The 15750-nt window shown below is 32.9% G+C and overlaps 2 protein-coding genes across 3 annotated transcripts; both read left to right on the top strand.

Annotated features, from left to right (window-relative positions):
* Nucleotides 1–1714: 1714 nt before the first annotated feature.
* Nucleotides 1715–9372, top strand: LOC124842953 (transcriptional regulator ATRX). Of its 2 annotated transcripts, XM_088096877.1 has the most exons (6): nt 1715–2010; nt 4946–5031; nt 5184–5304; nt 5533–5966; nt 6803–7121; nt 8096–9372. In XM_088096877.1, the coding sequence occupies exons 3-6, from the start codon at nt 5215–5217 to the stop codon at nt 9161–9163; spliced, it is 1911 nt and encodes a 636-aa protein (XP_087953003.1). In that variant the 5' UTR covers nt 1715–2010; nt 4946–5031; nt 5184–5214; the 3' UTR covers nt 9164–9372. The 2 variants fall into 2 exon arrangements, with proteins under 2 accessions (XP_087953003.1, XP_047175525.2); XM_047319569.2 differs by lacking the exon at nt 4946–5031.
* Nucleotides 9373–12115: 2743 nt separating this feature from the next.
* On the top strand, nt 12116–15348 carry LOC124842955 (RING-H2 finger protein ATL38-like). The gene is made up of 3 exons (XM_047319577.2): nt 12116–12715; nt 13274–13371; nt 14290–15348. The coding sequence occupies exons 1-3, from the start codon at nt 12557–12559 to the stop codon at nt 14714–14716; spliced, it is 684 nt and encodes a 227-aa protein (XP_047175533.1). The 5' UTR covers nt 12116–12556; the 3' UTR covers nt 14717–15348.
* The last annotated feature ends 402 nt before the right edge of the window (nt 15349–15750 follow it).

Genomic DNA, 15750 nt, shown 5'->3' with positions numbered 1-15750 from the left:
ACTAACAAGTAGACTTAGTAATTATTCTAACAATATACATGTATATAAGTTTTCAACTTCATTCATCGTACATCAAAGTCACCCAAAAAGGACACGAGATACATCTTAACATCAATTACATATATATCCATAATATATATAATTACATTAAACCATCAATTAATATGTATAAAAGCATTAAGTGACACATCACATAACATCATCTTAACATGTTATTACTTGAGTGAATTTTTCTCACTTAAACAACGTTATCATTTGTAAACAGATAATACTCATTGTATTTAATTTTGAGAAAAAATCAACTTGGGAGTAACACACTTCATTTATTTTTTCGCTCTATCCATTGCATGAACGTCAGTCACTTGAACTTTTATGATCAACATTTGAGTGAGTCACCTATTAAAAAGAAATTCAACTATCTCCAAAAATTCCTTCACCATCATAGGATACATGACTTTCGTCCAACCATATGTACATATATCCTCACCTCTTGGTTAAGTATATGTACATATATCATCACCTCTTGATAAAATGATTATACCAATAATATCACCGAAGAGTTTTATCAAACACCCAGTGTTATACTTCTAAAGAAAAAAGTAATTGTTTCATCACCTTTCTTACTCAAACTACAAAAAGGTTATGTTTCACATTACTTGACCAACATAAAAGGTCTAATGCAATTAGCACACCACTTGCACATGCGTCAACAAATGATATTTAACCCAAAACCAACTCCAATAATCCAAAACAAACATTTTACAAGGTTTCTTTCCCCTCCAACAAGTCTTAATCTCATAACTCAACAACAAAACCAAAATTATATATAAGAAAACAAATATAACAATATTCTATATAAAATCTCTTTCAAAATTTCATATAATTTACTCATCATTTAATTATATTCATTATAGTTTATCATTCTCATAATGTACTTCATTTAAATTATCCTATATCTTATACAACACAAAAATAATAATTATCTCATAAGGGTTATTAGCTAGTGTTATATAAATTAAAACAAGTTCTTATACAGCAAGGGAGAATCACTTGAAAATTCAACCAATGAAAGCAAGATTCTAATTTTTCATTCTACACCTCATATTGACTATCTATCCAAGAAGAAAATAACTTCAAATAGATAAAATAACTCACCAAAATTTAAATCCAATAGTCTAAACTAATACACAGTACACTGGTTTTGGACTATCTAAATTTGATAGCAAAACTGTAATAACAAATTCCTTTTTGATTTTAGAAAACATATAGAGACTTTTCCCAAACCAAAGAGTTTAGGCATAAACTTTAGAAATATACATTTAACTTTTGTATGTAAACTTCATATCTATTTTATTTTAAAATTTATTATGAAAATGTTATTAATTATCTTTACTAAATTAAAAACATTATTTAATATTAATAAGAAATAGTAATTGAAAAATCTTTCCTCTTAAAAATAATTATATAACCACTTTATTTAAAATTTTCATCATCTATTCTATTCTATAAGAAAATATATTTTTCTTTAAGGACATTTATTTGGTTGATTTTAAATTCAAAATATATTTTAAAAATTATAATTATTTATTTTTATTATAAAATTGATTACATAAAAATAAACATAACATTGGTACGAAGCTGTGAGTACTCAGGAAAACCACTTAAAAAAAATAAGATAAAAAATTATCATTATAGAAACAGAAATAACACCTAATTAGGAAGAATGAAAAGGAAAAGGAGAGAGAGAGGGGAAGGAGAAGGTGATCGAGAAAAGATCCGTCCTTCTATGCTTCCCACCATCTTTCTGTTATCTTCACTTCCTTAACTCACACCACAACTTCTTTCTCTCTCTCTCTCTCTCTTCACAACTACTTTCTCTTCTATTACTCTCAATTTCACCATATTAACAATCTTCTATAATTCATATTTCTGGGGTTTTTCTCCACCAGTTAGACTTCCTAGTTTGTCCAAGATCATGCAAAACTCCGTGTTCGATCCGCAAGATCAGAGGTATTTTCGAATTCCCTTGTCTTTCCCCTCTTTATTTGTACTGCTTTGCCTTGGACTTTATTTTTTTGGTTTTCGGCTGTGAGTGGTGTTTGATGCTTTTGGAGTTTTTCTAGCTTTTGTTTTCTTGTTTACTTCATGGGAAGGAGTTCGATGGTATTTCTATTTTCGTAGTGGTTTCGTGATTTTAGTTCATCGGTTGTGGTTTGGTGCCTTTGTTGTATGATTTATTGTTTATCATAATTGTTATTTGACCCCGTCAGGATTTTTTTGTTTTGTTTTGTGTTTGGTTGGACCCGACAATACTTTTTAGTTTTTGGCTTGGTTCTCCGGACATGTTTTTACTATTCGAAGTAATCCAGAGAAAGTTTAAGATCTACTTGAGATTTGTGAATCTAAGTGTGAGGTTGCTCTATAGAGACGTATTTGGTCCCGTTTTTGAGAATTATAATCTTCTAATTCTGGAACTAGGTCATAGTCGGAGTTCCATTCGTGTTGTTGGCTCGCGAGTAGTTAATTGTTACCTGCACATGGGTGAGAATGCCCTCTTCCCTGGAATTCATTCCTCAAGTTAGTTTTGGAACTCTGGGACTAATTGACTTCATCTATCCTCGGAATTCAAGTTTGAACCCAATTTTCTGGACACGTCTATTGTGGTTCAAATTTGTAAGGAAAGGCAATCTCAGAAGACTAGCCTGGGGGAGACTCACGGCTTAAAAACCATGTTATGTTCTCTCGTTTTGGACATAAAGTTACATATCCTTTCCAATTTTGGGATCCACAGTGGTCAACTTCAGCTACACACTCAGAATAGTCCTTTATAAGCCGCCTCTCCCACTTTGCCCAACTCTATGGTCTCGGCAAAGGTACTAGCTTTCATGGCTCATAAGCTGATGTAGTTCAAGGCTTCTAGATAGAGTTTCGCCAAGGATTCAAGGATTAAGAGATGATAAATTAAACACAACCAATGAATGGGCTGTTTCTTATGTAAGAAACCGGGAAAATAAAGTTATTTATAATTATGGATTTATGATTCAAGGTAAAGGTCTGCCGTACAACTGTTGAGGTTTTTCTTTTATAGTGCAACCTAAGCCCTTCTAGGTTACATGTTTTCCAGTCTATCTCTTACTCATTACCAATTGCAAAATGTAATCCTTTTAGTCTTACGTTTAACCTAAACACATTAGGAATCCTTGGACGTACAAATAAGCCAGTGGAGTATAAAATAAAAATAAATATTATTTAAATTCTACCATTATCATTTACGTTAAGCTACCAATATTGGTGGGCTTGTTTGTTTAAGCTTAATAAAACTTGAAAAACTTCTGTACTTATAGATTCTTTAAATATGTCTTTTAACTTCAAAGCATCTTTTATTTTAAAAGCACACTAACAGGCCCTAAAATAGCTTGAGACCAGTTATTCAAAAACCTGTCTGGTTGATCCAACTCATCATAAACTGTGCAGGAAAGAAACAGAGAAAATGTAAGAAAGTGAAGTAGTCAAGGAGAGAGATCCAAATCTTGCAGTAGAAGCTCTGATTAGAAAGTTGAAACTAGTGTCTCCGAATGATGAGAGCTTAAAGTCTCTGTTAGAAATATAATGACATTGTCATAGAATATTTTAGAGCATCCTGGATAATCTCTTAGGATTTATTCTTGTTTAATACTTTGCTTTATTTCCATGGATAGTTAAGATCTTTATAATTATAGGAATATCTGATTGGAATCAGATTTATTGGAATGTGATTAATAGGTATGTCATATCATGTATATAGGAATAGAATATCATATAATTATTTGTATTTATCGTCATCAGGTCATATAAAATGGATTCTGTTGTGTAATCCATAGACACAGTTCTGATCATCTCTACCATCTATTCTTTTTCTCTTTCTGCAGTCTCAAACGTAACCCTACATAAGTCAGCTAGTTACAACTGTCAGATACTGTTAGAATAGAAAGCTTAAAATTGATCACTAATCTAGTAGTTACCGTAGCTGATACATGCTTATATATATATATATATATATATATATATATATATATATATATATATATATATATATATATATATATATGGAAGACCATCTGGGGGCAAGTTTTGGGTGTGGGATGCTTGTTTAACCTCTGTGTTAATCTCCTTTCTGATTTGTCTTGGTGCACTGCATTTTCAAACGCTTCCTGTGGACCAACCTTTATGCCAATAATAAGTGTTCAGTCAACTGGTGGAATACATTACATATACCTGGGAGCATTAGCTGATCTGGTACATCAGTACATGTTCCTGTGCCCATTCCGATCTTATGTAACTTTGCTCACTTACCCCTCATAGCTTATTTGTTCTGGAAACATGTCTTGCATCTTTTCCCAATCTCCTTTAAGGGATGAAATAGAAGTTCAAGGAGGAATAGCAAAACCTAGTTTACTTCCCAGCTGAAACTGGACGCAAACTTATGGTTGATGGCTTAGAGAGTATAAAGCCCATATGTGAAGTGGAAAAAGTATCTCTGTATATGTATATATCCATCTTCTGTCTGAATAACACACAAATGAGACAGTGTTCAACCATTGTTCAACAGCGTATACCATCCAACATGAACCAGATATTTTACTAATTCAATATCTAGTCCAGCTTTAAAAATTTTAAGATAACTCTGCTAATAATTATTTACTTTTAATATGCTCTTGCATTACAAGTCCATGAAGAGAGATCATCCCCCAAAATGCTAGTTTATTGGGTGGGAGAGTCTTATGACTTAAGTACCACATTCATCTTTTTTATTTGCTAACTGCTGGGTATAACATATTTTAGGACATTTTTCCTTAAGGAAAACAATCTTAAAATAAGTGGACATTTTCTTTGGCAGGGGAGAGGGGCTGCTTTTCTTCTATTTTCATTTTGTTATTGAACTTCATTGTTATTTTTCTTTGGCTAGAGAGAGAGAGAGATTGTGACAAGGCAAGGCACTGAGAGGAAAGTAAAGGAAGGAAGGATATAAGTTTATAACAAGTCACCTTGAAGGTCCTTCCTCCCTCCAAATTTAGTCATCATAAAATAAGGAATAGTTATTTAGGATTTTTCACTACCGACTTAGCATTACAATCAGATTTCTTTTATTTTTCTTCTCTATCAGATATTTTTTGACCTGTATTAATTAAATGTGTATCACTTAGGATTGCTTCCTGTCCGGAGGATTCGACTGCAATGACTATTGAGTTCCTGCGCGCAAGATTGCTTTCTGAAAGGTCCATCTCAAAAAGTGCTAGACAGAGAGCTGATGAACTGGCAAAAAAGGCATGTTAAGTTTAAGTTTCCTATATTATGTAGTCAAATATGCCTGCCTGTCCTTTTTTAGGGCCTATTTGGATACAGGTTAGAAGGGTATTTTGAGAACTTCTCTACAAGAAATAGAGTTTTTTTTTTTCAGTACAGAAGCTCTGAAAAGCTCTTCTAGCTTTGTACCCAAACTGGCCTTTAATGCTCCCTTTTTGACGCTAAATTTTTCTCCACTATTTCAATCAGGTCATGGAATTGGAGGAACAACTAAGGATGGTGATTCTTCAGAGGAAGATGGCAGAGAAGGCCACTGCTGATGTTCTTGCCATTTTGGAGAATCAAGGGATAAATGGTGTATCTGATGAATTTGATTCAGGCTCAGACCTTGAAAACCCTTTTGATTCTATGAGCAATGACTGTTCAAAAGAGAATGATGGGCCTATGAACTCAAAAGGAAGACAACACGGGTCAGATGAACTGTCTGGTTCCAGTGTAGATTCTTCACTAGTATCCAGTAAAAGTTTGTCATGGAAAGGACGCCATGATTTGTCCCATTCTCTTGAAAAGTACAAGATCAAGACTACTAATGTGAGGAGGCAAAACAGTTTTTCATCTTTTAGTTCTTCACCAAAGCACCATTTAGGAAAGTCATGTCGCAAGATAAGACATCGACAACCCAGGTAAGTCATAACCTTTCTTTCTGATCAAATTTGTTTTTATTCCCATTTATGTGACTATGTTCCACAGATAACAGTGCTATTTTCCTGCTTGTTCTTATTGTCTCTATGTGAGGTAACCGACAATTAACAAAAAATCTACTTGTTTCTAGTTTAGACTTGGTTCCAACTCATAGGCTTTGGGCCTTTCGAATTTCCAGGGTTATATAATACCTGTGGTTGCTCAATACTGTCATGCCATGTGTTAGGTTTCTGGGTACGAAACCAAACCAGACAACCACTCACACACTCACTACTCACACACGGATAACAAAAGAATGGGTTTCTTGTATTCAAAACTGGTAAGATACAATGTACAAGCAATCAATGGGAGCCTAACCTCCCCCACAGGACCAAAGGTGCCTGTCTATACAAACAAGGTTCAAAAACTCCCCTCTAACAAAAGAATAGAACTCTATTTATACAAGTCACTTCCTGCCCATCCTAACTGCTTTTAGCAGTTAGGATATTAACTCTTCCTTCTATCCTACACCCATTATATCCTATTACCTTATATCTTATCACCATGAGAACTGATTTTTAGAAAAACTGTGCCTATAAACTTGGTGTTCTTTTGATATTCTTGATCCCTGCTTTTTGTTTTAGATCTTTTGAGGAAGTGTCTCATATAAATTCTCTGCTTGACAGTGTTTTGTCATTTTACTTTTGATAGTCTTGTCCTGTCTGCTCCAAATTTTCATATATGAATACCTCCTGAATGTAATTTGCATATTTCTTCTATTGTAACACTTGTCTTCCTAAGTGCTTGTGAAGTTGATAAATATGTTGTGTTTTCCCAGGTCTGTTATGGAGGAATCTAGAGACAAGTTTGTCCAAGTTAACTGCCAAGTAAATGAACTTGTATCCTCTTCTGAAGGATTTCCAAATTTCCAAGATGGTGGATCTGACATCCTGAAAATAGAATCTAAAATTCAAGAAGAGAATGGATCAGAGGCCAACCTACTTAGCAAAAATCGTAGCATAGATGGATATGGAAGAGAGAAGGAAATGGAGAAGGCTCTTGAACACCAAGCCCAACTTATTGACCAATATGAAGCAATGGAGAAGGCTCAAAGAGAATGGGAGGACAAATTTAGAGAGAATAACAGCACAACACCAGTATGTATGATTCACCTATACTTACTATATTCTAAGTATTTTTTTCTTGAAAATTGGTGTTTGGTTGTTGCATTTATGACAATTGCAGGAAGGTAGAAATGATTTTAGGCATAGTTTGACATTAAAACAGAATTAGTGGCTATAGTTTGACATTAAATATTTGTTAAATTCAAATTTAATTAGAAGAGTGCAGTTTACTAGAATAAAGCTCTTGATCGAATATTCCTATGGATGTTTTAACGAAAGTTAATGCTGAGGGTTCAAGATTAGTCTTGTATCTCTTATTTTTACCAATGTATTTGTTGTCATTTATGGTCTGTTTCGTAGAGAAGGGAGAGATAGAGTAGGTGGTAATAAATTTGATGAGTAGAAGTAAGTGAGAAATAAAATAAAAAATTAAATGTGTTGTGGTTGAAGAGAAATAAAGAACAAATGAGGAGAGGGATAGAGAGAAGCTTGAAAATGAGTGAAAAATGGAGTAGAAAAATGTTGCTTAGACCACTTTTTAATTTTCTCTTCCCTGTTTCTCTCACCAAACACACTAACTTAACCATCCTCTCAATTTCCTGTCCTCTCCGACCAAACATAACAAGTAGTGAAGTAACTCATTAATTAACAGATAGGAAAACTGTTTTTTATCAAAAAATTAAAGTAAGCTCACATGCAAAACTATGTAAGACATTTCTTTTTCAAAAAGGATGTAGAGAACAAATTGAATGAAACACATGTATGAATCTCGGTTTGATCAAAATGTTTGAGGTAGAGTGTTTGTTGTCTATTATATGTCCCCTTTTTAATATGTATGCTTCCACTGTATTAAACAAGTAATAACAGTAGTTCATGTAATATTTTTTGTTCATTAAGCTTGTGCATCTAATGATTTTATGATTCAAAATAGGTTATTTACTGCTTTCTCGTTCCATGTAAAATTCACCTGAAGTCTCAAAATTAGTTTTGGACCCTAAATTATTCAGGATTCATGTGATCCGGGCAATCAGTCAGATATGACTGAGGATAAAGATGAAGGCAAGGTTCAGATTCCATATGCTGCTAAGGTGGTTACCTCAAAGGCTGAAGAGAGCAAAGGAGAACCCAGAGGCGTTTGCTTATCAGAAGAAAAATTCAAAGCTGGGGACACAGAAATTATGCCAGAAACACATGATGATACAGATGGCTACAGAAACCAGAAAAGCGCAACTTTTAGCACTTCTGATTTGCTTGGTCAAGAAAACTCACACTCCCCACTGAAGGGAAATCAGAATGAGAGCTTGGTAAATGACCACTCTCCGTCTTCTGATATGAGCCATCTAGATCCAGGTAGGCATAGTTATTCTGATCCCAGGCCTACTCATTCCTTTCCAACTGATATTCATGGTGTCCACCACCAAAATGATGCTTCAGAAAACAAAACGGATCTCTATGCATTAGTTACTCGCGAACAATCTCACAAATTCGATGGTGTTCTTGAATCTCTTAAACAAGCTAGAATATCCCTACAACAGGAACTCAGTAGATTGCCAGTAGTAGAGGGTGGGTACACTGCTAAACCGTTGCCTTCTGTTAGTAAAAATGAGGATAGATTTGAAATTCCTATTGGGTGTTCTGGTCTCTTCAGACTACCAACAGATTTTTCTGATGAAGCAACTGCTAGATTCAATGTCCGTGATCCAACTGCTGGATTTGGTTCAAACTATCATCTTAATGGAACCATGTCTAGAACTTCTGATGGTCAGTTTTTAACCTATCCTCCTTACTCTGGCACAACGTCGAGCCTGTCTGCTGATGATCAAGCTCTTTCCACCCGGTACTTGGAAAATGGGCCAAGATTTAGTTCTAATGAGTCCCCTTTTGATCCTTTCTCAAACGGAGGTCCACTCTCTTCCAGTAAATACTCGTATCCCACGTTTCCCATCAATCCATCCTATGAAAATGCAACACCACAGATGCCATTTGGTGATGAGGTTTCAAGACCCTATTCAAATAGCACAGTTGGGATTCCTCTTGCAAATCGTTTCTCTTTTAATGGCGATCATTTAAGATGAAGCATGTATATATAACTTCATTAGGTTAGAAGCTAAGCTTGGTGTAAAAGTAATGGTTTTTATTTGTTATGTACTTTAAGGTGATTCTCTGTATTCTCTTTAGTTGTCTTGGAAAGAGATTTTTTGGTGGCAAAATACACTCTAAATTCTTCCATTAATCTGGACTGTTCTTACTTTAAATGCCGAACTGACTATCCATTGGTCATCAAGATTTTGTCTGTCGTAGATTAATCTCTAGATTTGATAATTTGAAACTGAGATTGAATTTGATAATGGGAAACATGTTTTAGTGTGTTAATCTTACAGTGATAGAAGAAAATGGAGGGGGGAGGAGAGGGGATTTTTTGAAACCTTTTTGTTTAGTTCAATTTTTAGGAGAACAAAATTCTTTCTCGTCTATGGTGTGTTCCCTTGATCAGGAGAAAAGAGGTTAATTAAAATATTTTAAGTATATTGATAAAAGTAATTTTATTTATCTTTTAATCTACAATCATAAGAATGAGGAAAAAATATTATTTTTTTAACATCTTCCCTTTTCTTGGGAACCAAATGAGAAAAGGATTATTTTTCCTCATTTCATGAAAATTTCTCTCCTTTCTACGGCACATAATTTTCTATTAAAAAACATCCCACCTCTCCTTTTCACTCCTGTTTCCACTTCTAAAATGTCATCCTTCTCCCCTTGTTGAATTAAACATGTTCTTGGGTAAGTTGAAAACAAAATATAAATTGGGTTTAAATTATTGAATGTAATTTGATATGTGAATAAATTAATGAGTGACAAAACCATGGGTTTGTTTGAATAAAAAGGTACAACTGGTTGAGAGTTTTTCTTCTAGAAACATAGATTCTTTCAAGCAGAGAATTTCTCCAAACTTTCTTACTTTCATGTTCACATAGATTGAAAATGTATCAAGGTAAAAGGAAATCGTTTTTGATAGACTTGCACAAAGAAAACTTTCAGTACATCTGAAAAAAAAAAGTTAACTAATTGTTGCTTCTCCATTTGCTCTTTTGGAAGGTATGAAAGTCCATTTTGAAAGCCCCGAATTCAATCCAAACTCATTATGTGATTGCATTTATCTGGTTTTTATCTCATTATCAGTGCAAAGTATTACAAAAACTTAACCTTGTTAACAAAAACATGTTTCTGCAACAATCTTAAGCCCTTGTTCCACCTGTCTCCCTGAGATCTTCCTCCATATCACATCATGCTACCCCATAGCAAGCTCATAATTGAAGATTTCGGATATACTGACAAAAGCAACCGACAACATGTGTTTTAACTCACTTCTCACTTTTTTCACTCCACACCCTAAAGTTATGACTGTGAAAGAAAAAGATTGATTTGAAAATGGTTTTAAAATTTTGATATAAATAAATAACAAATCTATTTGTGAATAACAATAAGTTATTTAGAACTTAATACTTTTTTAAACCAACAAGAAATCCATAGCAAACTATTTGGGGAGGTTAGATTGTTGATTGTCAATAGTCAAAGCAGATTAGTTATCAGGTCCAGACCTATCAGTTTCCATCAATCTCTATCTGATACATAGTCAATTTTTACTTGAATAACAAAAAACACTAAATTATATTGAGATTCATTGAGATTAGAGTACTGCCATTTTAATAACCTTTTGTCAAACTTACTAAAGACTTAACGAATGATCCTCAACCCAAATCGAAAAATATTGGAAGGTGTGACATCACACAATTACAACTCAACTTCTATGAAAAAGACAGTTATAAAAACTTCAAGAGGACAGACATATAGACTAAAATTGTTACAGTTAAAAAAATAAATAAATAAATTATCAAACAAAATAGATGAGAGTGCAAGTTGGTGAAACTGAGAAAGGAGGCCATACAAGTAACTATAAGGCATAATTTGATAAAGAATCTTTCAAGTATTAAATTCTAACTTGATTCTCACCTTATAACCACTCTCTGATTTAATTAATGAAGCAATTATTCGCTTCTTGATCAATTAATTTATTATTCAATTGTTTAATCACTGTCATCTTCCTTGATTGGATCAAGAGAAGAAAAAAAGAAAATACTAAAAGTAGTAGTAATACTGCTAACTAACTTTTTTCTTAAAATTAAAAAGAAAAAAAGTAGAAGACATATTCCTTATTGGAAGTTATCATGTTTGACTCAACATCATAGTCATCAAACTTTTGTTTAGACTAAAAAATGTGATTTTATAGTTTTGTTTGAATTGACGAGAGTAGAAAATGAAAAAAAGAAGGTAAGATGAGAAAAGGTGGAATTTTTTAATTAAGAGAAAACAAGATGAGGGAAATAAAAATAAATTCAATATTTAGAAAATAAATCTTTATAAATATCTTAATGTGAGAAGTATTTCTGAAAAAGTAAGTTAAGGTTGAAATCAATTTAAAATAAAAATAAAAATATATTATAAAGCTTTACAATAGAAATATATTAAAATAAATGATAAAAAGTTTAAATTAATTGATTTATTGCATTTATTTTTTAATTTTACTTCTTTTATAATATAAAAACATATATTAAAAAATAATATATATATTTTATTGTTTTTGTTTTAATCATTCATTTTATCATATATAATAAAATATATTAAGAAATATTAGTAATATGATTATTAAAATAATTACAATTGCAAATACAATTAGTTATGTAAACATAAATAATAATTAAACATTTATAGACATAGGTAATTATACATATTTTTTTTTCATTTTTAATATATTTGATTTTTTTATCTTTACTTCCCTAAGCACAATACATCTATAAAACCAAATAAATTGTAAGAAAAAGAAAATTAAAGACCTTAAATTAAATTACATTTGTATTAGTTGATTCAGATTCTCTTTGCTAAAGTACATATTAGATGATAATATAAAAATATTTATGTTAGCATAACACTCTTCTAAAATTGAAATAAAAACATAATGAAATAAAAAGTCTTCAACACCAGTGAGTCATCTTCTTTGTTCCATAGCTAAAGAACAGTACTCAAAACTTGATTTAGATCTAAAAAATCTTGATCATAACCATCATTACTCTTAGATCTTTCACCCCTTTCTCACTCTCACTCTCACCAACTCACCCATCATGCCTTCTAGGGTTTGCTTTCTCTCTGTCACTGGGACAATACAACAGTCCCAATTCTCACCCTCTCAAACCGCCATTATCTGATTCACCTTTCACCTCCATACCCACCGAGAAAAGCATGCATCTTTAGTGCCAGCGCGTGTAGCTCACTTCAGATTCTCCTCTGATACCCATGGAGGAAGTTGCTGGCGGTGTCTGTTAGTGTTCACTGTTCAACTGGGGCCTTTTCGGCTGGAATCTGAAATTGGAGGGTTCTTTATCAATTTGGGATTTTTTTTTAATATTTGCAAAATGATTTCTTCTGGAATTAACTTGGTGATGACTGTGATTGGGTTTGCGGTGAGCACCATGTTCATTGTTTTCGTCTGCACCAGGCTCATATGTGCTCGAATTCACTTGAATGCTGCAAGGAGATCCTTTCCTATTGTCTCCAGATCCAATCTCAGCATGGTGCACATTTTTTCAGTTTTCAAGTTAATCTTAAAATTTTTGTTATTAGTATCATTATTTTTTGGAGTTTAAGTTTTATCCACTATCCATTGTTAGTGTAAAATATTACTCAAATAATTTGAAGTTATGTTATGATTCTCAAGGTAATTCATGTGAAAGTCAACAAATTTAGCATAATTTATGTTAATCAGTTGACAGAGTAAAAGAAATTTCTCCACTTTTTGATTAAATGGTCTATGCACCTTATTTATATTATTTTTCCATTTTTATCAAATAGACCATGGACCTGGCAGTATAAAGGGTTTTACATTGTCATCCAATTACAAAGTATATTTGTTAACTTTATAATGATTATCTTAAAGGTGATACTAATCATGACATTTATATGGCATACAGATTTTTATACTTTACAGTGATATAACATAGCAATTGAACTTTTTAGTTATTTATTTATGTAAATTGATGCAGCGCAAACTTTGTGTTGTTTTCCCAATAAATATGATGTCATTTTATTTGAATTGGATTTCTTATCAATTAGACCTTTCTTTCCGTGTTCAGATGGAGCGGGGTTCTCATGGTCTTGAACGCGTGACTGTAGCCAAATTTCCAACAAAGAAGTATAGTGACAAGTTTTTTGCTGCTGCAGAAAATTCTCAGTATGTTTGAATATCCGTTTCTGATTTATATATTCATTACTGTATGATACTCTTACGGCAAAATAGCATAAGGTAGTTTATGCCTATTTCAGTAGTTAAGTTAAAAGGAATTGCATGGACAGGAATTTGTAATGAAGGTGTTAATCCCATATATTGAAAGACATTTAAACTACTGAAGTATTTGCTCCTTTTAAGTGGGTTATAGCCATTTTTTTCGGTGGTTTCTGATGCGAAGTCTTCTCCTATGTTCTTTAATTTGATTATGTATGTATCTGTCATGAGAAAGTGATATGGTGATAGTTTCCATTGGCTTAGGACTAACTCTTGTCAAAGTCTTTCTTAGATTGTCCTATCATCATCACTTTTGTTGTTTTCCTGCAAAAGAAGCTTGTGTTAGAGTGAATTTCTTTACTCTATACGTGTATGCCATGGGAATGGATCCTCTCATGTCTAATTTTATCATGGCATAGTCATATCAACAAATCTTAAAAAACTATGTATGATATTAATAACTTGCACTAACCTCTCACAAGATTTGTCTACTAACTCCTCTTTATCGTAATGTTTGGAAGGTTATCATATACCAATGATCCTTTAATAACCTTCACACATTATGACAAAAAGGTAGTTATTTAGCCGAAACTTGTGGGATGACAGGGCCATCTAATCATGCCACAAATTTGGAAAGTTAAATACAGCTTTGTAAATGGTTGCCCCCAATGGTTTCCTTTCCTATAATTCTTACAAAGGATAGAAAATGGTATGAAGTTTTTGTGTGTGGTTTATGCTGTAAGGAACTTAACTGAGGAGAGTGCTTTAGGTTTTCTCATGAAGTTTCACATATGAGATTATTGATGACATTTCTCGTTCAGATAACATTTTCCTTGTTTTGAACGTTCAATTGCATTGTTTTTGTAGATGCACAGTTTGCCTCTCAGAATACCAAGGTGAGGATATGCTGCGTATTCTCCCTTTCTGTGGACACTCCTTCCATGTGACCTGCATAGACCTATGGCTGCAGCAGAATTCCACATGTCCTGTTTGTCGAATATCGTTGCGCGAATTTCCAGATAGAAAGTGGTTAATGCAACCCTTGTTCAGCTCTGCTCTGCAACCTGGTATAGAATCCTTTGACACGCATCATTATCACTGTATGATGGATGATAATGGATTATCATCAAGAACCCCTGACAACCATGGGGTGAATCCTGTGGAAGAAGATCATTTTCCATCTGAGGTTGGTGGAGCAGTTCCTATGGACAATATCACATGTTTAAGTGAGGTTGACTTCATTAAAGATGAAGGGAAGAAGCATGTAGAGAGTCCATCAAACTTCCAGAATTGATTGTTTTCATGGAAATCAAAGCTTCAATATGATACTTTCAGACCACACATTTAGTACAGAAGTTAATGTCCCGAAACTGGAGTGAAAATGTGAAAGGCTTTAGCAGGTTGAAAGGATGGTTAATATCTTTTACTGTATATATAGCAGAGAACACCCCCTCCCTCTCTCCCCCGGGCTGCCCTTTATTGTTTTCTCCTATGTTGTTTTGGAATTTGGATTCTCTATCGAGTTTTTGGTTTGCCCCTCTGCCTAATCTTCAAAATACATTGATGGATACTGATTTTAATGTTTTAAAATATATTAAAAACTTTTTTAACATACCTAAGTCAATGCATTTTCAAGGTTCAGTAGAGGAACAGTGTCAAAAACTCAGCAGAGAATCTGGACTCGTTGTTTTGTTGATCCTCCATACTAAATAGTATTTCAATTCTCTCTTTTCCCTTTCTAATTGTAATTGTTGTAAGGCTAGAATTAATTGAAGATCAGGTGGAGCTTTAGCTGTGTTCTTCCCCAGCAAACCTTTGTATCAATTCAAGCCATACTGTTCAATTAATGTATTTTTATGTCCAACAATTGGCTTTTTGTAACAGTAGTTTTTCTAATCAGGTTCAGTTGGTGATTTTTCTCCTTTATATTTGAAGGAAGGTGCCATAACTATGATCCATAGTTTCTTGTGAAGGAAGGTGCCATAACTATCTACAAAAATTAAATCACATTTTAATAATGGAAAACACGTATTCTGATAAATATATGATTGAGACTATTTAAGTAAATATCTTAATTATATATTTAATTGATTTAAATTTATTTTTTAAATTAATTTTAGCAAGCTCTTAACAAGTAGGCATTGTATGACCTTTTGTAAGGCCATTTGAGTGAGAGAGAAAAAATCCATATCCAATTGACAACCTATAAAATTTGACATGTTTTGTGTAAAGTTTTAGAAGTATAACATTGCTAATAGAAAGATGGTAATGATGAGTAAGGTATAGTTTTTGTACTTATTTTAAAAACTACATATTAATGGCTTCTTA

The sequence above is a fragment of the Vigna umbellata genome, chromosome 8 (genome assembly GCF_029865625.1).
Source record: "Vigna umbellata cultivar VRB3 chromosome 8, Vumbellata_1.0, whole genome shotgun sequence".
Lineage (NCBI taxonomy): Eukaryota > Viridiplantae > Streptophyta > Magnoliopsida > Fabales > Fabaceae > Vigna > Vigna umbellata.
The sequence above is the reverse complement of the archived record's forward strand: the minus strand, read 5'-3'. Positions and strand labels throughout refer to the sequence as shown.